The sequence below is a fragment of the Buceros rhinoceros genome, unplaced genomic scaffold (genome assembly GCF_000710305.1).
Source record: "Buceros rhinoceros silvestris isolate BGI_N320 unplaced genomic scaffold, ASM71030v1 scaffold1823, whole genome shotgun sequence".
Taxonomy (NCBI): Eukaryota; Metazoa; Chordata; class Aves; order Bucerotiformes; family Bucerotidae; genus Buceros; species Buceros rhinoceros.
The window spans coordinates 36,731-63,764 of record NW_010404041.1 but is presented as its reverse complement, the minus strand read 5'-3'; the positions used below and the strand labels follow the sequence as shown (position 1 = coordinate 63,764).

At 39.8% G+C, this 27,034-nt stretch overlaps 1 protein-coding gene across 1 annotated transcript in view; it reads right to left on the bottom strand.

Moving 5' to 3' along the window:
- The window catches only part of MTA3 (metastasis associated 1 family, member 3), a gene marked incomplete at its 3' end in the record, with an annotated part of 103,606 nt that overhangs the window by 40,179 nt on the left and 36,393 nt on the right, over positions 1 to 27,034 (bottom strand). Inside the window, exons 7-10 of the mRNA XM_010133212.1 lie at positions 20,942 to 21,044; positions 11,891 to 11,990; positions 6,174 to 6,362; positions 1,686 to 1,760 (exon numbers count right to left, since the gene is read on the bottom strand). Coding sequence (XP_010131514.1) covers positions 1,686 to 1,760; positions 6,174 to 6,362; positions 11,891 to 11,990; positions 20,942 to 21,044 — 467 coding nt within the window. The remainder of the gene's footprint in view (positions 1 to 1,685; positions 1,761 to 6,173; positions 6,363 to 11,890; positions 11,991 to 20,941; positions 21,045 to 27,034) is intronic.

Below are 27,034 nucleotides of genomic sequence, written 5' to 3'. Positions count from 1 at the left end.
CCATTCCAGAACAAGCTAAACAAGGGCCTGATGAAATTCTGATCTCTCGTTAGGGAGTATCACAGAAATGTTAACCAGGATAAAAAGGAGGCATTCGGCCTACACTGGTTTTGTAACTGATGACCATATGCATGACCCTGAAAGGGTATGTCTAAAGCATTCACTCCTGTGGTGCACTGCCGTGTTCTGAGATCAGATGCTCTAAGGTTATTTAGTTAAACGTGGGCATTTATAAGAGCATTCAAGATGGAGATAACCATAAAGTCTATGTGTTTTCCTAGTACGAGAGGCTAAAAACTTAATCCTGCTAAAGCACACGCAAACTCAACACCCCATCACACCCCCTGATCATTGTAGCATCACAGTAAAGTTCCAGAGAACTTTAAAAAGAGTCTCACTCTTCTGCCAACCCCTCCAGAATAAGTATTTCAGAAAAGTTTCACAGTGAACAAGATCAATCTCTGTCAACACTCCTAGGTTGCTCAAAGTCACTTCACTTTATCCTTACTCAAGACTTTCATTATCAATAAAATCTTCTAATCTGATTCTTCAAGACGATCTGTTGCCCAATCATTAAGAGCTGACAAGTAGCTCAGCAAATCTCTGCTGGCAAAACCTTTCTAGGATAAAGATAAATGGTGCAAAAAAAAAAAGTGTTAAAGGTGAAATGAATGGTGACAAACCCTGAAAAACATGCCTTTAATTATTTTCTATTTGTATTATCCACAGAACTAAATGGCCCTAGTGACGGTCCAAGACTTCTTTGTGGCAAAAGTCTCTTCCCTTACTTTCCATACCCTAACAAGATGATGTAGAAGTGCCTTCAAATAAACCAGAACGACCTGAAGCAATCATCCTTCTGACACCGCAACAATCTGGAACAGTTCCAAAGATCCATCTAACTATACAGCTGTAACCACCGCAGCGTAAAATTTATTTTCAATGTGCTGCACATAATATTGCTATTAATTATGCGGCAAGTGAAGGAGCTACAAACCTGAGTGTTAAATCATAAATTAAAATGGAGCTTTAAAAAATATTTTGCAGCTAAAGCAATGAGCAAATATGTAAAGAGTGCAATATATAAGAGGCACAATCACTGAAATTTTGCCTAAACCACTTAAAATATTCTAGTGTTGGTACCCAATGAAATCTTTCCATGTTTCTGGTCCAGAGCAACTCAAACAAGCATTCAATGAGAAGGCTGAACACATCTCACTGTGTGCATAATGTTCTCAGTTTTGTTTTTAAATCCTCATAACACCAAAAGGAATGTTTAAGCGTGGAGTACCAACAAAAGGTTCACCACATTAGCAGCCACTTCAATACTATGCATTTCTTCCTTTTCTGCAGTCCCGTGCACGGCTTCACAGCCTGAAGCATTTGCTCGGCAGCCCATTTCCTTCTTACCCCATACTGCAGGAAGACCAGGAATCCCACTGCTCCAAACCTGCACACAATATGAATGGCTTAAAATGCTCTTCACAGCTCCGTGATGCACTGTAGGCATCAAAGGATTTGACAATGTGCCCTGGGAACTGCACAAAACCACTGGTCTATAGCCTAAAATATCGTAGGCCCCCCACCATGCTTCTTTTGAAGAACACACAGATTTTTATGCTTTAACAAGTCCTTTTTTTAAGAACATGGGACACTGGCTCATGCCTGAATAGCCATTAAATTACCTGCTGCACGTATCTGTCAGTGGTTTTCCACATGTAATAATACTCAATGATGCTGGTCAGCGACTTCCAAGGGAGCTAGAAAACATTTGTCACAAATTAAGCATTCCAAGAAATTGCAATGTCATGTTAAAAGCAAGTATAGTTGATACAAAATAATAAAATGTGATTTTACATAAAAAACCCGTATGAGAAGGAATAAATATTAATACACCATCTTACAGTTAACAAGCATGCAAAATTGCAACAATATTACACATGCAAATCCAAGTGTAGTTTATTCTGTTTAAGCCATATGGGCAAACAAAATGATCAAAACAGAATCCAGATTTCCATCAGGAAACACAGAAGGTACTATCTCTATTATAACGTGTATCAGATGGAGAACAATATCAGGGCTGAAATAAATCATCTGACAAGTCCACGTTCGAGTCTCATCATCATTTTACTGTTAAAAACACTATGGTTACAGTACTTAGTTCACAGGTCTTCAAGTTCCATAACTCAAAAATACCTAGTTTTGTGTAAACCTCCACGTATCTTGACCAAACAAGAACCAAAAGGATGGTAATGCTACCTCGAGCAAGAAGAGCGATTCTGACAATGAATATTACACAAAAATCTCTGTGCAAACTCAGGGCAGCTGGCGATGATTTAGTATTTTGGGTGCGTATGTTCACTGGTAAAATAAAAATTCATTAGCCTAAGTTTGCTTGCAGATACTTGGATGGCCTGAAGCTGGCTCCCACCTCTGCCTGTCAGGAGCAGGGGGTCAGGTCCAGACTCGGCTGCGAGGTCCTTCTCAGGCAGCAGACCACAGTGTGTCGATCTCTGCCCATTTGCATGTAATTAAAAAGCAGCAGTGTAACAAATGCACAAGCTGCTGTTCCAGTAAATAGCAACACAATTCGGTTTACTAAAACCCTTTCACTTTCTCAGGTAAACTGCGCCTTAGGAGAAAACCTGCCTACGAAAAGGCCAGTAATGGAACACGCGTTTGGTGACAGAGGAGCTGCTTCTCATCTCTGGGTCCCTATTCTTTGTGGCATCCAGATGAAACTGTCACCCCAACTACCTGCCATTGCCAACAAGCACATGGTAGCATCTCCGTATTTATTTCCTTCCTGAACACTTATTAACACTTTTGTGCTACAGATTATGTTTGCCATTTCTCTAGAAAAGACTCCAATCTGTTTTAACTAGGACTGTGACACCAGTGTGTTCATTCACTCAGTAGGCATCTGCAATTAAAGAAAGATAATTAAGGTGCTTGCACTGGATAACCATAATCCTTTTATGCTTTGATTCGCAACTCTGAAAACCTGTTTGACAGAGCAAGGATGAAGAGCCTGTTCACCTACGCTCTTAAATGACAAAGCACTGTAGAGACACATGAATTTTCCAGAGGTTGCTCTGAACTGCCAGAGCAGCTGCGAGCAGCCACAGAATAACGTATTCTCATTACCAAATTCTGTTAAACGCTCATTGAAAGAAATGACCATTTGCGTGACATTTTCGCAGGAGAAAATTAGCAAAGAGGTGTCAGCAGTATGAAAACAGGCAGAAAGAATTTTCAGTTTCTTTAGTTTCTTCAGGCTAAAAACAGACCACTCAAATCAGACCAGCAGGAAAAACTTAGGTTTATAAAACACCTTCAAATGAACATGGGAACTTTAAGGCATGTTTCCGCAATCTTCTGAAGTTGGAAAACAGTGGCTCCTGTTTTCTATAAACAATTCAAGTCTGATTCCCAAGGCCTTTCCTGCCATATCTCAGATGTAATAGCTGTAAATTTGTGAAAGCTGTCAAAAATTAAAAACTAAGAATTAACAAGCATAACAGCAGTCTCGGATCATTAGGAGACTAGTTGTATTTGGAGAACATAGAATATTCAGTCTTCTTCCATCCTACTACCCTGGGATGTGAAGTAATTCAAGTACATCAAGCGAATTCAATTCACTTAAGAAGTTTAGGTTGATTAGAATTCACATAGGTTCTCAAAGACAGCAGAACCTCAACAAATGAGCTCCTCTAACAGTCCATGAGTCCACAGCTGATGAAAATGATTATTCAAAGGCTAAACTGGCAATTTGATACAAATGAGCTTCTCCTATCTATTAAAAAAAGGTAAGATCCTTTACAGCATTTAATTTGTAATAACTGGATTGCTTACCAATATTCCTGTTTACAGCTTACCGCTGGAGCTGCACTCTGAACTTCACATAGAGCCAGTTCTTACCAATTGCTGGAAAAGTACATGAGCCTGCTCGTTAGAGAACTGTCATTTAAGAGCTGCAATTGCCATGCCTTGCAAATTAGGGCCAGTTCAGCACAGCCAAATCCTCTAGCCAATAATGACTCAAGCAGGTACAACATAACCCTTCTGCTTCAGAAGACCTGGCTTTCTGCCGTTCAACACCACCAGTGTTGCCTGTACTGTGGCACCACGGCGTGACTGCTTAGGTTCAAGTTTAATTTCAGCCACCACAGGGTTTGATTTTATCGTTAGACAATGCATGGACACTCCAAAACGTCTGCATGGACGCTACCAGCGCGTTAGCTTCCTTGTCCACGCTCTTACAACACATGTAAGGGCAGTGACTTTTCAATGAGTAGCCACTGATGAGAGGGATGGTAACAGATAAATGTATTCTCATGGAAAATCCCTGCTTACATGCCTCACCTTGCAAAAACTTCTCATATATCCATGATCTAAATGTCGAAGCACTATTTTTAGATGATTACTTAAAACCAAATGTTTGTTTGCGAATCCCTGTACTTTAAGAACACTACACAGCAAGTGAGAAAACAGAAATGTTACTCTAGAGAAATAGATATCCAAAATTACACATCAATGATTAAGAAGTAAAAGATCAAGACTGTGCACACTAAGTTACCAACACCATATAAATTGATATGTAAAATAGATGTTCTTCTAATGATGTTTGAAAAATGACGTGTCAAAGGTAAATAACCCAAGTGACTAAGGGTGGGCAACAACTCTGTTCTAACTAAATGAGACTATAATTAACCAGTGCCCCACATCCATTTCTGCTGCACTCAGACTCATCATTAACATGCCCTCAGATAAATACCAGAGACAAGGCTTAGCTATACCTGGTCACAAATTGTGTCAGGACTCAACTTGTAAACAGCCAATAAAATCTCTATTAGATGCTTTAGGCATGCCAAAAAGCCGAATACTCTGTATTAAGAAACATTTAGTAAGAAGACATTGCTACTGACCCACTGTACAAACACAGCTCAGAACCAGTTATCTGTATGAGAAATAATAGGGAATTGTAGCTTAGGTTAAGATTTCAGTTCTAGAACTCTGTAAAATACTCTTTTCCAATATATTTTCTTAACAGAGCTATTTCATCCATGACGCAATTTCCGACCTCACGTGATGAATGCAGTGAAGAGTGTCTCCCTTAGAAGAATTAAGCACACAGATATAATACACCCATTAAAAGGTCAGCTCTTCAGAAAAACAACAGCCCTCCCTTTTCACCTGCACTCAATTACCTGTTCCAGTTCAGAACTGCGGAAGCGAAGGAAAGACAGCTCAGCACTAAATCTCCTCCCACTGTTCTGCACTCTATCTTAGAAGGACATTTACCATACAGTACCGCTTCCCCTCACAAAGATTATTACTAACTTCCGCAAACACAAAACAAAAAATCTGAGCTCTGAGTCAAGCACAATAAGATTGTTGTGAAAAAATTTCAATCAACTTTAGCCTTAAATAATGGAATTCCTTTGCCTCAAAAACCCCGACCTTTTCACAAAGCCCAGCTTGAACTTAGTACAACAGAGGAAATTTTTCCTTTAAAGAAAGAGGCTCTTCAAGAAACATGCAAAAAACCTGCAGACAAATTACTAGCAATTCCAGCAATCAGTTAGAAACTATTTCAGATCATTAGTCTGCACTAGAGTTGAGAAAATTCAAGCTTTCTTGCCCTTCAGACTGTTACTTCTAGCTGGTGTAGTTAGAACACAATGGAAAACATTTCCTCTGCTTCTCAGAAGTGCCAAAATACCTAATATGTCAAAATAACTCCCTGTGGTGCACTTTAAAAGCTGTGTGAATATAAACTTCTCTCTACTAACCATAGAAGGAAACCCCAGCTGTTCCAAAAACACCCAGGGGAGTCAGCCACGAAGCTGCTAATGAATTTCACTGGAAATTGTGGAAAAGTTCTGAAAATTTGCTGAAACTTCTTCAGATGCTTGTAAAAATCCTTATCAAAACACATCACGAGACATCTTACCAGGTATTAAACCATTAAACAAATTACTTTCTGTCAACATCTTTCCAAAGATTGGCACTGAACAAGACTTCCAGTCAGATAAAATATATAGAGAAGTTAATTAAATCTGCAGCTACACAGATTTCTCCCCTAGCTCATCTTCCAAGCCTACAGAAAGCAGTTATGCTCACCCATGGGAAAAAAAAGCAACAAGAAAGCATTCTACTTTCAAACTTACGAAGTCTTGCCGAATGTCATTGAAGTCCTTGCCGTACTTTTCCAACGCCTCTTCAAACAAACTGGCCTCCGATGCTGACCACTCTTCCATTTCGTCTCTACACAAGACGGGCCCTCCAAGCGGCACCAGGACACTGATGGCACTGCTCAAGTCGTAGTTGTGTTTATGCAGCGTATCCATTGCATGGAACTAGCAAGGAGAAGCAGAGAGAATAAAAAGCATGTTTCAATAGACAGTGGTCCATTTCAGTTAATGCAAGTTGAATGTATTGTTTTCTAAAAGCTATGGAAGAAGCCTCAACTAATGCTAAATTTACAAGCTATCTGGATTATCACAGGTTTTCTGCTGTGGAACGTAAGGAAAATAAATTATTTGATTTGGGAAAGAAAATCCCTTAATAAAATGTTTACTAAAAATGAACATTAGCTTATTAGCACCTGCAAATCTCACTAGCAAACATTTCCAGAGAATCTTTAGTTGGTAGAAATTGGTTCCAAGTCTCTCAATATATTGACTGAGGGGCCACTATCAATTAACAGAAGTTCTAAGGAGTAGTTAAAGAGCTGTCCAGACATCTACACGCCCAATATTCCCACTGCTGGGTGAGAAAGTCATTTATTGTTTTCATCATCACTCATACTGAGAAACAAGCAGGGGTTTTGATCCTTGCTAAACTCTGCTGTCAGAGATGATGTTTCGTTGATTAATTCACTTTCTGCTATAAAAGAGAAAAACAGAAAACAAACAAGTTAGCGCATTCTTCACTTGACAGGTAACACTGAACACTTGCATCACTCACCAGTGATGGGGAATATGAAAAGTAACTACTTCATAAATCCAGCCGTGGGGAAAATGAGCAACACGCAAGCAGCTTTTCCGACTGAGCGTCCCAAAAGACCCATCACCACAATCTGGAATTGTTGTGCTGAAGGAGGAACTACAGGTCTAAAGCGCAGTAACGCGTGTGACTAACTCAGTCTCCTACCTCTTAGCCCCACCACGCAGCGAGCTGGAACTGCAGCACGGCATCTCCCTCACAGCTCTAAAGTCATTAAAAGGGTGCACCCAAAACCTGTCCAGGAAGGAACGCTCTTGCACTATGTCTCAGTATAGACTTGCAGAGCAATTCCAGTTGAGCTTCTGCATACAAACGTACTGCAAATAACGCATTCTCCTCAACTTTTGCCATCTCCTACGACTGGCTGAAGTTTCTCTCCAGCTTTCAATACACCTCTTGGAAAGCTTTCAAGCACAAGGTTCTTGAACTCTTTTGTCTGCAAGAAGTAACATCAGGTTCAAGTCAAATTCACCAGCCTCGAGAAAAAGCCACTGTTAAAATGAAGTATTCCAGTATGGAAAAACATAACGTAATGACTAAAATCCACGATTTTCAGACTGAAGAATGTAAAAAGAAATCACTAGTTTACTGCTTACCATGGTATAAGGTTCAGCAACGTCAAGTGCTGGGTCCTGCACTTGGGTCACAACAATCCCCTGCAACATTACAGGCTGGGGAAAGAGGGGCTGGGAACTGCCCAGGGTAAAGGACCTGGAGGTGTTGATCAAAGTGGCTGAAGATGAGCCAGCAGTGTGCCCAGGTGGCCAAAAAGGCCAACAGCATCCTGGCTTGTGTCAGCATTGATGTGGCCAGCAGGACCAGGGCAGGGATCATCCTCTCGTACTGGGCACTGGTGAGGCTGTACCTCAAATCCTGGATTCAGTTCTGCGCTCCTCACTCCAAGAACGACATTAAGGGGCTGGAGCATGTGTCCAGAGAAGGGCAATGAAGCTGGGGCAGGGTCTGGAGCACAGGTGTGATGAGGAGCAGCTGAGGGAACTGGGGTTGTTTAGCTTGGAGAAAAGGAGGCTCAGGGAAGACAATCTTGCTCTCACCAATGACCTGAAAGGAGGTTGCAGCGAGGTGGGAGTTGGTCTGTTCTCCCAAGTAACAAGCAATAGGATGAGAGGAAATGGCCTCAAGCTGCACCAGGAGATGTTTAGATTGGACATGAGGAAAAATTTCTTCACCATTTGTCAAGCCCTGGCCCAGGCTGCCCAGGAAGGTGGTGGAGTCCCCATCCCTGCAGAGATTAACAGGATGTGGTGCTGAGGGCCATGGTTTAGTGGTGACCTGGCAGTGCTGGGTGAATGGTTGGACTCAAAAGTCTCTTCCAACCAAAACAATTCTGTGATTCAGGCAATGAGTAAATCAGGTCTAAAGTTTGAACTCTGATAGGGCAAGTGTTACTAAGGTTTAAATCTTAGTTTAAATTGCAGCCCTTATAAAAAAGCAGTAAGTACACGCCGGGCATTTTCCAAGCAGCTGCTAAATGCTGATTTACTCACCAATATCAGCTTTCTGTAAAAATGTCAATAGAAGTGAATAAATGAGGATCTTGCTCTCACCTTATGTTAATTTTTCCATCTAAAATAAACATGTGATTCCATAAAGGTTGTTTTTGTATTACTAAGGAAAAGATTCATAATGAGCACTGTGGCTAAGTACTGTCTTCAGTACTGAGCTGTTCTGCACCAGAAGACCACTGACAAGTTCCCACAACAGTCGTTGATAACAACTCTGCCTTTTGCAGGTTGGTCACCCCTCACCTACCATCAAATTCCCACACTGCAGTGGGTAAACTGTGCTATTAAAAGCAGCCTGAAGACACTACTAGAACCCAAGAAAAAAAGGTCCTGGAGTATCTTCTTTTTATCTGCGTTACCCAAGGACAAGAGGACTGCAAGAAACAACCAGTATCTGGGAAGACCTGGCATCACCTCTCCTAAACAGGAGCTTGAAGGATAGAGGAAGAACCACCTTCCCCTAAGACCTCTTGCCCAGAACATGCTGTCCAGCACCATCAGAGTAAACACATTAGCCACAAAGATAGAGGGAACTTCAAGTCCAAATTTAAGCAGATGAAGGAAGAAAACCATCTGCCAAAAAACTAAGGAAGGGCTGCATGGAGCTGAGAAGAGAACTACAGGGCATGCTGCAAACAAACTGCCACACACAGTTCCCAAACCAGCTGCAATTTCAGTAGTCTAGTTAAATCAACTAGACTGAACTGCATCCAACAAAGAGCCCCAACTGGAAATAGAGTATGGATTCTATAATTCAGTATTTTAAACATGTTTATCTTAGACACCATTCAAAATGCAAAGGAAAATCCTGTTACTAATTTTCATTTTGAAGAGACATCCAAACCCAGATTTACATCCTTACAGTAAAGTAGAACAGGCTCTTCCAATGAGCCTGCCACAAGGAGCAAGCAATTCCATCAACCTGATTCACTCTAATGGCTCTCACCAGTGTATGCACTACACAATGTTTAGGAATCTGAAACAAGTTGTCTTCCCAGTTTCGTTCTCTTCTAAGATCAACTTTCACTATAAAACACAACACAGCCTCTGAGAAGGCCAGAAATGCAAGCTTCCATTGGACGGTTGTCTCACAGGTCTTTATCACAGGGACAAAAGAACATTTATTATCATCTAAGAAGGTAAACACACATCGTTTCATGTTCTGTAGAGTCTTCTAAAAGCACTGGTAGTTTCCTGCCTTATATATTCCCCTTGGTTTCAAAATAAGGAAGCCTGAAAGTAGCTTATTGCTATTAAGCTGCAAGACCTCTCTAATATGGGCATCCATCCTGAATTTAATCATGTTTATAACCTACGTGTTTATTGTATTTTTTGTTTTAGTCTCAGTCTGTTTACAGTCATCTCTAATTGAAAAAAACCAAATTAGGAATACTAGAAGGTCTCAGGTATGACGTACAGAAACCCCTTTAGCTGCACTTCAGGTGCAAGGGTTACCTGCCTTGCATTAAGGACACAGACAGCGTAATTTTCTTAGTATCATGCACCTACATCTCTTCCAAAGCCTAAATGAGACACGCCACAAATTTTGCAAACATCTGTACTAACTCTGACTGCTGCTCAGAATAGGCTCCCAATTTACATGAGAATGTCTGAAAGAGTAACTACACTAACGATAAACGTGCCTTTTCTTAACATAGAAGGCAGTATGTTGCCTAAGAGCAAGAGAGAAGGGTTTTAAGAGGCTGAGGGGGTAGGGAAATGAGAACAGACAGACACAATAATTAAACCTGGGGTGGCTCCTCTGGTGCCTCATTATAATATATGCCTTTCATTAAGTGTAATGGAACTTAATGGATCATTTGCAATGGAGAAACATTTATACAGCACTCCAACACTGAATGTATCCCTTTATTAGCAGCACTGCGCACGTACCTTCAAACAAGAAGAAAACGCTATAAGCATGAATCTGTTCTATTCATCACTCAATACAGTAAAATGGATCAACAGCATGTGGGATTTATTAGAAACTGCCAACCCAATGAAATCTTAATAAAATGAAAAACATTAAACTAAAGAACCATTTTGATGCATAAAATTAAGCATATGATGCGAATAGAGTTTGTTGGCAAGGTCATGCTGCCAAGTGTGAAGCAGAAAACTCATGGTGAGTATTACTGAAGACATTTTGCCACTGCCTTTACTACACTGCTGTAGCCCAGACTAAACCAGATTCCTGTCCAACAGCCTTTGAGCACACTGCAAAAGTCTAAGAAATAAAAGGTTTTTCTCATCATACTAATGAACATGTTTTCTCTGGAACTTAAGTAGAGCACTGCTGAATCAGACCAGTCATCCATCTAGCCAAGCCTCCATCTCTGACAACAGCACCAAGGGACATTACACTGGGAAAAGATGCAAATATGTCTAATCACAGCCTGAGGTCAATTCCCATTTCATTCACCAGCATCACAACTCTTGGGAATTCAGACTGCTACATTGCAGTCTCTCCCTACTCTCCTCAGCATCCATATTTAGACCCATGATCCAAATTTTTCTAATCCCCCCCCCTTTTTTTTTTTAAACAGCAGATATTGTCTGTTTCCACAAAATTCTAACTAAATTCCAGGGGCTTTCTAGCCACTTTATAACCTTAACTATATCCCTTAAATATTTTAAGCTGATCGGTTAGTTTCTTCGAGCGTCCTCTAGTTCAAGTACTCAAGTATCTCATGAATAGCAGATCTACTCTAGCCTTAACTAGCGAGTTCATGATTCTGTGCACGTACTTAAAATAGTAACAAATAATAAACAACTGCTGTCTTTGGAAGTCTAAGTCAAACTTGATTCTACAAACCAAAAATTTTTTGTTCTCACACAATTTTTCTGACACGCTTCTTTAAGCAGGTGCTTAGATTAGTGAGTACTTTAAGGAAACGTTCTAAAGATGTCCTAAGTCAAGCGTTCTTCAAAAACTTGCTTACAAAATCAGATGGCTTAACCTTCAGAAAATTTACTGACACGTACATCTAGTAAGTACCAAATATTATCTAAACAATTCACAATCAGCTTTACTACCACATACTTCATAGCACACTATTGGTAATTCCACTGAATGAATCCCTACACAATGTGTATCATCCATGCTGCTGTGCAAATTATCACATAAAATATTATATTTAAATAGACTGTGGCTAAAGTCAAGTGATTCAAAGTATGATTACAAGGGCAGCAACAATAAACTTATGAAAACACACGGGATTTTCTACCACACGCCCCTTGTATGCAGGTATCTACATGAAAACAAACATCTGAAGGACAGAGACTCTGGAGTAATAGATACTGTTGAATTCAGAGAGATAAAAAAGTTGTAGGGTTCTGAAGAAGCCACCTACCAGCGTGATGTCTCGGGAAGCAGCAGCTGCACTCATGTGTAAACTCGGTTGCCTGACAGAACTACTGCAGTCCAGGGCTCGAGCAAACGTGCCAACCGCACTACAACAGAGAAACACAGACAGTAAACACACGCAGAAAGGCGTAACCTCTTTTTTATCATCAGCCTATGTCATATTTATGAAAGCGACCTCTTACAAATAAAAGTTATATACTGTTACTTAAGATTTCAGATTTTTGCTGACAAAGGATGATTTGACAAAGACAAATCGCTCAACGCTGTAGTAAAAACTCGTGGGACTCTCCCCCAAAACTGACAACCTATACACAGGAACAACGGTACAGAAACAAAAGATACTCAGCGTCTTCTAATGTACCAACTTTTTATTAATTGTAAAGTTGAAGATTCTACTTGGTTCGGGCTTTACACCCACAACTATTATTTTTTAAATTAAAAATATTTAATTTTCATTAAAATTAAAAAGCCACAACATTGTTTAACAAATTACAATGCTGTGAGGAAATTAATAACATTTTATTCATTTCACTAATGCATGTCTACTACTTTCATTAGCAAGGCAAAGAGTGTATTAGCTTAGTCTAAGGTACCTCCAAGATCGTATTTCTGCCACAGGTTAAGCGATAATGAAGCAAATGGAGCTCTCAGCATTCCCTGGAATGTTTATTAAAAGCATTCCAGCATTACTGAAACGGACACAAGCTTTACGTTACTTTTTCACATTTGTTGATGAATTGTAGGTGGTGGTTATTGTATTTACCACAGCAATAAAAGATAAAGAATAGAGATGGAGAGTTAGTGTGATAGAGACTGTTCTAACCTGCCAACCCTTCTTGGAAGCACATCTGTATATCGTGTACAGTGAAGGGGAAGATGTGTAAGAGAATTTGTTTGGGCTCAGCATATCAGAAAGCACTCCAGAACCCTGAGCTGCATAATGAGTCCTGAGGTATCACTATGACATCAGAAAAAAATTATTGCAGTTATGGTCTAAGTCCTTCTAAATGCAAAGACTCAGTTACTCACCGACCGTTTTTAACATAGCCTGAGCCTCTGGACTAAGAGCTGGCGCCTCATTTAGCAACTACACTCCACAACAAGCTGTAAGTGCAGAATTACACCAGTGAGGACAGTCATTGACAAATTGACACACTGAAAGTGTCACTTTACTGCATACTAGAATCCCAATATTCCACAATAAAATAATGTGCATCAAGAGTTTAACTCACCAAGATTTAATATTCATTGTTGAGAAATTGGTAAAAAACATCTGTTACTGCAGTTTTACCTTGAAACTCAAAATGTTTAATCTAATTCCAGCATTTGCTGCCCAAATCCTGCAACACACAGTTAAGATTCAAGAGCAGTGATTCACACTCGAGATCTTAACTGCTTAAATTTCTAAAGGCTGTGGAATAAGTAAGCTATATTTATAGGCTGTTCCACAACCTTCACCCCTCTTTGGAGGAATGGCACATGTGACAAGAACACACGCACACACACTCTACTTTCTTCTTAAACAAGTTTGGCAGGACATATAACAGTATTTGTCCACCACTCAGTCCCAAGAACCAGCTCTCTTGTGAGCACATTTCCCAATATCAGGCAACCCCTTTAAAGGTGTTGGCATTGATAAGGGTTGTAGCTAAACTGTCTTTCCTGTGATCCTTCTGTCGCCATGGTTCAAACCAGTGAAGCAGCGTATGGCCAGCCTGTATTTCCCTCCCTGCTGCTAGCTACTAGCTTTTTATCTTCCCCTTGCATAATCAACACAATTTTCTTTTGACCATATTTCTAAAATAAAATCGAAGCATGCTATGAAAATTACTCCTTAGTATGTCATCACTGGTCACACTCCAGCACACCAAACTTTTTTGGTTCACTTGAAAGCCCAAGTGCACATGAATTACGTTGCCCAGTACGTAAAGTCAAAATTAAGACAATATAAAGCTAGGTTTATTTCAAATAAGTGATGAAGGGGTAACTACTGATGCAATAGCTGACACTGCAGTGAGTGCAAAGCAAACAAGAACCACCATTTTGAGTGAGTTTTTCAGACAATCGATTAAGTGTAGGAATTCTAGAGATCTGGCTGTTAAACAGTAAGTAGTCTGAAAACTTCACAGTGATACATAGTGCTCTGTATAATTGAGTCATGCAATCCAAACCCAAATTCAATAATAATTCTAGAAATCACTAAAATACCTTTTCTTGTTTTTTCCATTTAAAATACAGATATGAGGAACATATTAATACAAAGGCCAAACAGTTCCTTTGTCATTTTTCCTTACATGTTTTTCCCCCCAATGAAACCACCAAACAATTATTTTAAACATGTTAAAAGGAAAACACACCTACAAAAAAAACCCTAACCAATGCCCATTTCCAGAAGACACACTACCTGCTACCAAAATAAAACTCAGTACTAAGCCAACACAGGCTGAACAGTCAGATCCTAACTACTCATTTTCTCCTTTAAACAAGACTCTTTAATGTAAATGTTCCATTACGTTGGTAGAATCCAAAGAATAACTGAAATTACTTAATTGAAAGACTGTTTAATTCACTAATAACAATAATAAGTCATGTAATGAAAAAAATTGTGCTCAGCAAGCTAGTCACAAAGTAGTTATTCAACAAGTGATTAAAGTACTGAGACTTCAAAGGGAAGCCAGCACTTCCCACGCCTCCCAAAGTAAGAGAAAGCCACAAGGCAAACGGTGAGTTACACGGCTGGCAGAGAGATGGACAAGAATGGTAAACATTGGGGATATCAGCAGAGAAATCACTCTTTGCACAAGCTGTATCAGCAAGCAAGGTGTAAGAGCTCTAAGACCGAGACCAAACGATCCAGTGTTACCTTAATTAGGTTTTCCTCATTTTAATTGTCTTAAGGACCAGAACCAAGAACATTCGCTCAAGGACTTTTAACAGAGATAGCAGCTGACAAGCATACAAACATAAACTAGATCGACATAAAATAATCCAGCACCAGGAACTAAGACTACGGAATAAATCCACAAATTCAGCAAAACTCAACAATATCTATGTCATGAAAAAAAAAACAAAACAAACAAACCCAAACCCTTTAGGGATGACGTAGCTCATCATCATTTCGTTGTGCCTGTGTGCCCACACTGGTGCAAAATGTCAGATTAGTTATTGAACGCAGAAAATACACTGCTCCAAATTTATATTTACATATATTTCTAACTCTAAGACATTAAAGGAAGTAGTTGTTCAGAGTTTCACTAAGATTTGTATTAGTGGTAGCCAATGAAGTCATGAGGCAGCAAATGCAAGAGACTGTCACTTCAAAAGATTGAATTGCTCATTAGTAAGTGGTTCTGAAAAGGGATGTTGTTCACCAAAGAAAAGCTGGAACCACTGTGATTATACATCGGGATTAAAAGAGTCACTAGTCTTCCCAGCAGCAACAGCAGTCTGGCATCAAACAAGAGCCAGAAAGTTCTGGATCCAGCCCAGCAGCTCCCTGTTTTCTTCTACCTTGTACTCAAAAATCCAGCTGAGACAGAGATCCTCTTTAATCTGAGGATGTTTATCTTTTAAAAATTTCATTAAAAAAAGAAATTCAGCTTCAAGGCTGAGTTAGTTGTTCCCTTTTACACCTCGTTCTGCTTCAGTGCTATGAGTAGAGGGTAAACTCCGGATAAACCTGTTCAAAGTCAATCACTCCCGGGTACACACAAATCTGAAAATGCACAATTTTCCTCATATTCGCAGATTAATGAATGAGATCTACGTCTCACCTCGGAGTTACTCTTTTTGAGGAAAACAAATAAGTGGATCTTCGGTGGTTTCCTACATATTAGGAAAGCTTTTTTCTTATTACACACCTTCACTGTGAGTTGGAAACGGTTCCAAACGATGAGCTATCAGACTGCTGTCAATAACAGCCTTTTACGCACAGCCAATTAATCTCTCATTGTTCCTTAAGGGAGTCTCATGATACTTATAATCTTGGAAAGAAGGAAAAAAATTCTTCAGTGGAGATACATGTCACCAGCATAGCATTAACTGAAGTTGAAAAATACCCCTGAGATTTTTACTGGTAGTAAATATAATGCAAACTCTGACATGAAGAACAGATTTGAAGTAAAATGATGCTGTTGGAGATGACAATTTCCTCGCATTTCTAAGCGCCCGTCTCACAGCGCTATGCTTCATTATCATCACTTCTCATATTTCCAGCTAAAGGCAGATGACATCATGGACATGAAAGTAACCTGCCACTGTGCTCTCTCTGAAAGACAAAGTTAGGGCAGGGATTGGCATTACACATGAAGTCCCCTTCACACCACAACTCATCTTCGGTTTCATTATTAAAAGATTAGAGATGGAACATACGTGAAACCTTTACTATTCAGCAGAAACAGAAACTGATACACGCGAGTAGTTTAATTCACAGGATGACTGAAGCAATCATCTGTGCGCCATCCCGCAACTTCAGTCACAGGGGAGATTTACAGCCCCCCAAAAGCAGGTCTGGGAAAACGCTACTGCACAAGTTTGGGGTGGTTACTTAGGTCACTCGACCCTTAACATTATGCAATAGATCAAAATTAATAAAAAAAGAAATTCAGCTCCAAGTCTGAATTGTTTTAAAATTAATTTGGTCAAAAACTACAGTAACACAAAATGCTCAGAGGAATAAACGTGTATTGGCCAGCATGACTGACAGGCAGAAACGCGGTTTTTTGGACAGTCCCAAGTAAACTTGATGTGAACACACATTTCTCCTTTCCACTGTCAAACCATGTGCCCACCATCAGATGCTGCAACTCACCTTGGTAGCAAACACCTACTTTGGTGAGTGCAGCATTGGCACCAAGATTTTTCACCATTTTACTGCATAATTTTATGTTGTGATTCTGCCATTAAATTTCACTACCTCTGTAATGAACTCCAATTCCTCTTACTTCTCACCACCTGAAGAGAATCCAGAAGCACACTAATCCTGCAGCTTTCAAACCAGTGACTTATGCATTTATATTTATCGATGAGCTTTGGGAGTCTCGTCTACTGCCACTGACTTCACTGAATTACGTTGCAAGAACACAGTACCACTATTTGAGCACACTTTAAACTGTCTCTACTTCTTGTTCTCAGCTGACCAGTGTATTCTTTTCCTCAATCTGATGAAAGACACATTGCTGGTTGAAGGTGCACTGTGTTCCCTTCCTCGCTGTAAGATAAATGCACGTAATAAATACACCTCCGTATACCATGAGCACTTATAACTAAATCACTAGTAACCATCAGACAATTAATATCATCACTACCTTAGAGAAAATGGAAAAGTGGAAACAACACAGGAAGGATCAAGATCCAATCCAAAGTGACTAAACCGTTTTCTACTATTTTGTGATTTTACATCAAAAACAAACAGGCCATCAAATGAAGAGAAATGTGTTATGTGAGCCAGATATCTTCAGCAACAGTGTAACTTCAAAGAAATCAAAGAACAAAATTTTAAGGTAGAGATGCAACTCTTTAAGGCTATTTTAGTCTTTAAAACTGGTTTAGTTGGAAATAAGCTGGGATGACCAATGTCTATAAAATAGTTTGTTTTACAGACACAGTCCTTCCAGAAGATTATATTGAAAATTTAGTTACATGAAGCAGAGTAAAAGAACAGAGCTGTTAACTGTTTCTCTGCATCACAAGGTACATAAATGGAACTAGAATGTCCAAAGATGAATTATGGACCAAATCAGCATATAGAAACAAAATGAGAAAAAATGGGCCACATCTACAGCTCTGAGCATCTGTTCAGACTGTAGACAACAGCTCCTACCACATTTGAGTATGGTCAGGACCATTTTCTGCTCCTTGATAAGCTGAGCAAGTGTCTCCATCACCTTTACCTACCGCACTTGAACCAGCATCAGAAGCTATCTTGGAGCATACGAACTGGATTTCCCCTAAGTTACACAGCAGTGCCACATACTCAGATATTTAGTCCACAGCAATAGATCAGAGTTAGCCCTAAAAATAAAACTGCTCAAAATGTGCCTGGTGTGGATGCTACGTCCTCAGCAGCAAACACTTCAATTCTACAAGCCCACTTTGACTGTATTGTACTATTTGCTAACATGAACAGATCTAAACTGCCCTTACATGGCAGAACCAAACTTGGTTCACGAAGCTTTATCTTATACGGATGGAAAAGAAAATGGTGTTGGAATTCCCATTGCCGAAGTAAAAACAACAGTGCGTTACACAAAAAACAACTCCAAACCAGAACACTTTAGTCTGATGCCTCAAGCTTCTCCTAAAAGGTGCTTTTGCTTCTTCTTGCCCCAGTTAGGCTTCAGTGGCAGCAATAAGGTACTTTCAGGATTTGCCTACCTGCACTGTCAAGCAGGACTACTTAGGGACTCCAGGTTAAGAATCTTCCCACTCAAGTACTCTCAAGCTTTTTTCAAAATCTCTGAAGATTCTTCTGGCATTACTACCTCCGATTTCTGTACAAGACAGGCATATTCTTCTACCTTTATACCAAGCAAACTGCTGCATACTCAGGCTTGGCGACAGGCCCAGGCTGACCACGCAGCTAAACCCAGAAAAAAGGCCTCGCTAAGACCAGGCAAGTTACATGGCTGAGGCCAAATTTAAATGTTCTTGCAAATGGGCAACACAAATGGAAAAAGAGAGGATTTAAACATCTTCTGAAGAGCAAAGGTGCTTGTGTGATTGACAAAGCAGGACAAAACCGACTCTTTCTTTAACCAGAGCAGACTGAAAAGACTGAGAAGAAATACTCGATGCCTTCGATGCAGCATGTAAAAAGGATCACAGGAAAATGCTTTTGAAATTCCAAATACAGATAGGATACGCACTCTTAACCAAAATCACATATAGCAAAGTGTTTAGGAAGATGTTCTTTTTGTCAAAATTTCAAGTTTTCAAAATAAATACCAACAGAGAGCTGGAATTCTCACTGGAAAAAATTCTCCCTGGAAACCCAGCAGGCACAGCCCATGCCCAGGGAACTGTGCTCAGGCCACAGCAGAGCCATCTTCTGAGTCTGCAGTTTACCACATCGTAACACCAACTCCACTGTTACTCAAGCAGCTCTTAGTGGTCCACTGTACTGAAAGCTTTCACCTGCAAGCACACAATGTACTGCATTTAAAGCTGCTGCAATCATCACAGAACTGTTTCTCCAGAAATGGGTGAAAATCTGTCTCAGAGCACTTAATGCAACAGCAACGTAATCTCGCAGCCTGCGAGTACAAACATGTAAGAGCTTGGAAATAGTTTCTGCCATTTCAAAAGCAGCTTACAGAGGTGAACGGACTTTTGTGGAAGAAGAAAGTGGCAGCTGAGTAATATCTGATTACAGAGGTCATCAGCGATTGCCTGCCACAAGATCTTGAAGAGCAACAATTGGTCAGCTATGACCAAGACCCATTCCTGTCATAACAGAAACCTTCTTCACAGAAATTCGTGAACTTCTAACAAATGCAGTCTTGGTCAGGGCACAGCATTGCACAGGATGTCTTAAATAGGGGGAAGGAGAGAGAAGGTTGTTTTTCTCTAAGGATCTCGTTTATTCCTTGTCCCTTCCCAGTAGACTGCTTACTGGTACACTCCCCTGTTCCCCTGGGAACAGTTTAGGCTTCACAGAGTTCAGTTGCAGCTTCACTACTTCAGTTCCCTGGAGTGGCAGCAAAATAGGGAGTAGAGGGATGTGAAGGCAAGGAATGAACTCTTCAAAAATACACAATGTTCACTTGGATGGTTTTTAGGGCACCCCACAACCATCTGCCCATTCATATCTAGGTACTGTATCGCTGTTGATAGATGAAGCTCTGTTTTCTGGGTTCTGTTCTAGACAGGATCTACCAGGCACTGTGATCTTTGGAACAAATGCATGTTAACACTTATACCACTCTGGCTTGCTTGGAAATTCAACAGGGACAGCCAATTTCTACTACTGTATAGAAAGGATACAGCACTACAAATGGAAGGGGAGAAGAAGAAACCCAGGTGGATGAGCACCTGAAGTATAAAACAATAAACCCGCAGCCCATTTCACCATAAATGTAAGCTGCAACATACAAAGCAACTTCTCTTTCCTCCCTGAAACACTTTGTTCAAAAGGGAGAAAGAATAAAGAACAAAACCTGGAAACAAGGTAAAAGGATTATTTGCCTAAGAAGATTTGGGACTACGCTCTGCAACCAGGTTACAGAAAATAGAGGAGATGGAGTGACTCAGGATAAAATCGCTACATTAGCTGTGATGAACGGTTCTCTGCCATCACCTCTGGACTCTACTTGTAAGCATGAATTACAAGACAGGCGAAACACGCTGTATCGTACGAGCGTAGAGTTGTCCATCAAAAAGAAGCCTACAGAGCCTTGAAAGTTCAGGAGGGGGGTGTAATTAAAAGCAGAGAAATAATTTTTAAAGGTACTCATTAATTCCAAGAGCTTTGAGGTTCCTCTTGGAAATCTGCATAATCATATGTTAATTTATAAAATTGAACTGACCAGATTGTTTTCACTAATGAAATACATCACTTCAAAACTTTTATTTCAACATTCATCCAAAATAATTACACTGCACATTATTCAGCTTATATGCAAATCGAAAAAGTTTCTGCATCCAATTCACTTGTTAACATTTTCTTCTACTCTTAACTTTTATTTCACACTACGAAATTCCAAGTACTATAATACAAGACTGAAATATCAGCACTGAAATCCTGTTTTGTTAATTCTGAGGGGAAAACAGGCTGATGTCTACATTTAAAGTATCAAATTCTACTATAACCTGAAACACAGGGACTGCAGCATTATTCCAAAACTCACTCTCTTTCTCTCTTCTGTATTGGTGGCTTCAATAAATATGCAGAAGGTTACGGTCTGATTTTCTCTTTTAGCTAACTGTGGGAAAGAAGGGCTCACAAAATGGCAAACAAGTTGAATAACATGATATAGGGGAATAAATAGTCAGTAGGAAAAGGAAAAGGAATTTTTTTATTAGAGGATTTTAATCTTACCGTGCTACAACTAAAAACTGGTCAATCTGACGGTCAGTAAGGGGGCTATCTGGATCCCATACTTTTACTTCCAGCTTTGCCTGTTCTCTGTCATCTAATTCTCCTGTCAAAAGGTAGATGGGACAAAACACTTATTACTCACAATGCTTTTTCTCTGTGTATTTCTTGTACTATGTTTAAAAGAGACATTGCACATTTTTAAACACACACACACAGAGTACTTAACAATCAGCAGTTATCCATTTAAATTCCAGAACGCAGCATCAGCAAAGTACGTCTCTTTCCTTGACGTCAGCATTTCAATTTAAGGAGGCATTCCCAGGAGTATCAGCAACTTTAATGAAATGTGATTATAAACTTGAAACCATAACCAAAATAACCAGTGATTTTTTTAAATTGCTTCTCAACTACATAAAAGTCACTGTTTCACTCAAGCCACATTAAAAGCAGTTTTACACTTAACCAGCTTTAGCAATTAAATGCTATCCAATTTGTATTCTACGCCCCCAAACAAAAACCATTTTGAAAAAATGCTGTCTACTACATTTATTTTTTCACCTCTTGCTCTCAGCCACAACATTACCTGCATTGTTAACACAAATCATACTATTAAAATTGCTGTGTACATTGGTTATATTCTCTTATAAAATAATACATCGGGCTACAGCACAAGGAAGTCACTACGCTCTGCATCATCATTTCCCCTCTCCAGCTGTCTGAACAGAGCAAATTGTGGACACACATGGCCAAAAAACAGTGGTGGTGTCTGAAATTTAATTTGCGCTGTATTCGTTGTTAACAGAGTACAGCATTTGTACTGCTTGGAAGAACAGTGGAGAGCGGAGATGCTACTATGATTCACCTTCATAAGGAAGCCTAAATCTTGGCTTGACTACTACAGCAGTAAGTTCAGCTGCAAAAGGAGCAATATCATAAGTACACACCACATATTCCTCTAGTATAAGAGGATTTACCTGTGGGATGTGGCCAACAGATTTGCAGTCGCGACAGATGACAACAGCAAAGTTAAAATCATTGTCTTTCCTTGGAATTGTAGAATACGAGTGCGTTCATGTGAACACGTGAAATACTCCAGTGTTTAGCTGGCTGCAAGTTCTTGTCTCAGACTTTTATGAGCTACTCCAAGAATAAAAACCTGTTCTCAAATAGAGCAACTCCATTTCCTTGGAAAATCTAGGCTGTGTGGGAACCTCTAACAACACAGATCATCACCTTAGTCTGTGCTGTTTCTTATGACACAAAGAAAACAGCCCCTCTGAACACAGACAGTATCATCAAGCCATGAAATACCTGTACACTTCAGAGTCCGGGTGCAGACTGCAAAGCAGCCACTTCTGAAATCTGACCGCAGACAGTGAGTTTCTCTAGCACATTCATTCAGGAAGAAAATGAGAACGTGGTGTATGTTTATCGCCAGCGAACACACACGTTAAAACTCACCATGCTGTCTGGCTAATGTTTCAGGAACAAGTGGCACAGTCACATTCTTACAACACCACAGTAAATCACTTTCTTCCGATACAGGCAATCAAGAATTGCCTTCCCAAGGGGACTTCTGCTTCTGTTTAAGCTAATTCACGTCCAGTACTGGAGACAAACTCTTCGTTTCCAGCAATCCTGGGTAGTATTTTATGTCTATAAACTTATTCAATGGGTTACACACCTGCCAATACATTAATCTTTTTCCATCTGTGACAGACACATTGTGGTGATGTTCTACATTTTATAAATCTCTGAGCACTTTCTTCTGTTGACATATAGTTTTAAAATATCTTTAATGTTAGTTAACCGTTTCAGAACATCAGATCCTGGAGATCACAATACTCAGGCAGGAGAGACTTGTCACAAAGAGAAATCATCAAACAAGGACAGAACGAGTATTCAACCAAAACATGTCACTCTCCTGAACCAAGTTTGCAAAAAGAAGAAAACTGCAATGCTACGAACCTTACTTCAATTAGCAGTAATTAAACAATTGCTTCTATGAAATGTTGTTTTAACTCTTGATAAAGGTAAATTTGAAATACTACCAAACAGTATTTTGTAATGGCAGTGGACATAAATAGGATACCAGCAAGACTATCAATACCAAAAGAATCTAAACACATCTAATGTAGTATTTGCAATATGAATTATTACTGCATCAATGGCAGACAGAGAGGTCTCCAGGAGATAAGTGGTCTCTGCCAAACTGCACTTACAGGAAAAGCTTCATTCCCGATTTTCCACTGAAATGGCAGGATATCATCACTTAAACAGGAAGAAAAGTAACCTAAACAGATCATATCATGGAGGCAGCCAAGCGGTGCTGTAGCATTCTTTGAAAAGTTGATTTCAGGAATAAAATCTGTGTTTACTTCCTTTCACTGTTGCAAGAAACAGCATAGGAGGATCACATAAGATAAACAGGTCTTCTTTCAAAACAGCAATTATAAATCCCCCCGGTTTTCCTTGGGCTGCCTGTTCTCAGCTCATCATGCCTGTACCTTGGACACAGTGTTGTCCCTAGCAAGGGTTCTTCACTTGGTGTGCAAGAAGCCAATCCACTCACTGACTTGAGGTCTTTGTCTACATTTCTGTTCTGCAGAACAGGGTGCAGGCACCCATCATTGCAAGGCAGACGCTATTTCTAATAGCTAGAGACACTGGAATGTGTATGTGTGTGAAGTACTGTCAGGCTTCCCTACCCGACCTACAACGGCCATATATATGCTATCTAGTGAGTAAAATGTTTTGGGGAGGTCCCCTAACTAGCACGTTCAATTTTACCTTAGCGTTACAATCTGCCACAGTTACTCTGGGATACGGTCTTGGCTCATTTTTCGTCCAGGAGTTAATATTCTGTTATCTTATGTCTAAGTCGGCAACAGCAAAAGATGACGTGAAACACATTGTTTTGTTTCACATCCTATTCAAGGTCAGGTACTTTCTGTGATGCCTCAACCACGTTTCGGCTGAAACTTCCTGACAGGCATTCAGCCTTGCTCTTTTGACATCAACACGATTTTTAACGTGGCAGACCCCTTTAAGACACAATTTCTCTGTTAGCACCTCTACATTCATCTTTCATATTGCTGAGTTTGACATACAACTGTAAGATACTCAAACTGAACTGGTATCAAAGTTGCCACAGTATTAATTCCTTACATGGCAAATTCCAGGAGACAAAGGGAAGAGGGGAGTTTAACTTCTAATGTTTTCAGTGTCGCACCTGAGAATGTTCTCAGGTTCTGTTTTACAAGACTGCGTGTCTGCAAACTTTTTCTCTGACATATATGAGAGAAATAGCATCACACTGGATTTTCTCACACTGTCTAGCTATGAACACATTCCCAGACATTAAGCCTGTCTAAAGAAAAATCTGAGCTTTCTCCTTCAATTAAAAGTTCATTAGTTCCCCTCTAAAACACTCCACTTACTTATTCATTCTGCATAAAATTAATTATATGTTATCACAAAACATCACACAGGTTTTGACAAACGATGGGGGGAGCATGTACAGCTTAACCGAGATGGTTATAAAATGACAAAGTAATTGCCACTGGGGAAAATAAGTTTTACAGGAGCTACAGAAGAGACATCTTTCAGACGGAGGTACAGACTTTATCTACTGCCGCTTAATGAGTTCACTCTGCATGAACTCAGTTCACGGCAAGCAGCTAGCTGACTGCTGGTCTTAACTAACAGAAATTAAACACTTCTCCTATGACAGCTCTGCACAGAATTCTTATTACTCATTTTTTATTTATATGGGGGTTTTTTATTGATTTGTGATTCTCACCAGTACTGATAATCAAAAAACTATCCAGGAAAAAAGTTCAAAAAACTTACATTCGACTCTAAAAAGTAAAACTGATTTATGTGCAAATAAGTTCTCTGATGAGATGAGAAAGCTTCATTTATTTCAAAAGTGCAGGCAAAAGGAATATTACCTGTTTACCTTTCAACCGCAGAACAGCTGCCTCCCACACTTTGCCTGCCTGTCAGACATATACCAAGATTTCAATTCGTCATTCGGATAATGAGCTGTGTATTTACATCCATCTGACGGTAAAACTCAGTTTATGAACATAACACATGCATGAAGACTAGAACTGAACACCAGGCAATACAAAGACTACTCGTACGGAGATGACAATTAAAGGTATCAGGCACTACAAGCCCATTAGTTGTGCGCAGCAAGTTAAAACTGCTACCAAGCATTTTCTCAGCCAATAAAACATGTGTAGTCCAATCATCTCCTATCCTCTACAGCTGTAGCCTATATAAATAAAATTCAGTCTCAAAAAATCCCTTCCGAATTAAACTGCCTCCAACTCCAATGACTCTCTCAGTGCTCAACCTTGTGGTGCTTATAAATCAGTTACGATGAGCAAAAGACAAAGCACTCAAGAGAGCTTTAATTCATCATATTCCAAATTTCTAGAAATAAACAGAAATAATTACAATTGGGGTCAGAATAAACTAAACTGTAATGACAAAATTCTCCGTGATGGTGCATCAAGAACGGCTGGCTTTCGGGAATGTCCAGTGCCAGAAGGAAAGAACAAATCAGGCTGCCTCTTTCCCCAAACCCTGCAGAACACTATCCAAGGAACTTCCACCAATTGGAAATCAGGGAGGCTCAATGTCCTAAAACCACACCATTCCTCACTGCGTAGTCCTTACATTACGTTGCATTGAGGTAGAATCCCCACTGCCACAGAAGTAAAATAATAAAAAGTCAGCCCTTCCAACTGAGTTTTTAAATTTAGCATCCAAAGGTAATGACCTAAACTAATATATTGTGTAACACAACAAGGTCACCTTCAGTGCAAAGGCAGGGGCAAGTATTCAACCAATGAAGAGACACCCAAAATTCACCTGTATTCAGGAATTAACTTCTTGTATTTGATATCTGTGAATAAACCTGAACAATGTGACTTGCACCAAGATCCGCCAGCCCTCGCCCCCGTTTTAAATGACGCTTTGGTTGGCAGACGCTGTGCACTGCTCTAGCACCTATTCCAGTCTGAGTACGGAAAGACTGCAACAATTTTCTGAGTTCCTGAAATAACCACATGTGAGGTAATAGGGTTTTCAGAGAAGCATAGTGGAAACAATCCTGTGTATGAAGAGTAACAGTCCCATACTACATATGAATACTGATGATATTTACAACACTTGGTTTGGAAAGAGGGAAACCACAATACATAGACATTGTATCCTTCAAAAACAAAACAAACCCACTAAATCAAAATAAAACCTCTGGTCCTGCAATTTTTTTCAAAAATAAATGTTATTAATATGCAAATTCCCTCTGACTATAGTACTCTAAAGATATGTAAGACTGTTCACTTACATGAATTTAAACATAACTTAGAAAATTTTCCCTTTAGGATTAAATGTATTTTGACTTATTCAAGTGTAAAAAACGCATTTCATTTACATCTGATATTTGTTTTTCATATTCTACAGAACGAAAAGAAAAAATCAGATTTACAGTAAAACAGCAAAGAAAACAAAAATCTGAACTTTCAATAAGTTCATTTAGGCAAAGTTACTGAGGCAGAAAAAGCCAGCAAAGCCAATTAAACCCTAAGATGTAACTGCCTGAAAGGCGAGTTGAGCACTTACCAGGACACATTATTTGGGATAATAAGCACACAGAGTGCACAATAAATAACCGTGCCTGCACCCTTCCTAAGACTGGCTACCCGACAGACCTCAGCTGGTATTTGAACAATCTCAGCCAAAGCTCTACAGCTATTACTCGTGACGGAATTTTTCCGACAGCAACCATGCCCAACCTTCCTCACCAACCACGTGGCACAGAGCATTCATGTGGCACTGCAACCAGAAGGTAAGAGAGAAGACAGTTGCTACTTGAACCAGCTCCTTCAAGGCGCTGAAAAACAGGAGGTTCACAACAAACGTAAGGGAAGAATGAAAACAGACGCCTACATCTCCTCAAGCAGCTAAAGACAGCAGGAAATCATGGCTCTCCTGACGTGAAGACTAAAACTCCAGCTGTCATGGGTTAGGGCTGAACCAGCCACCAGACAGATGACAGACACTCCGTTTCTAAAGGGG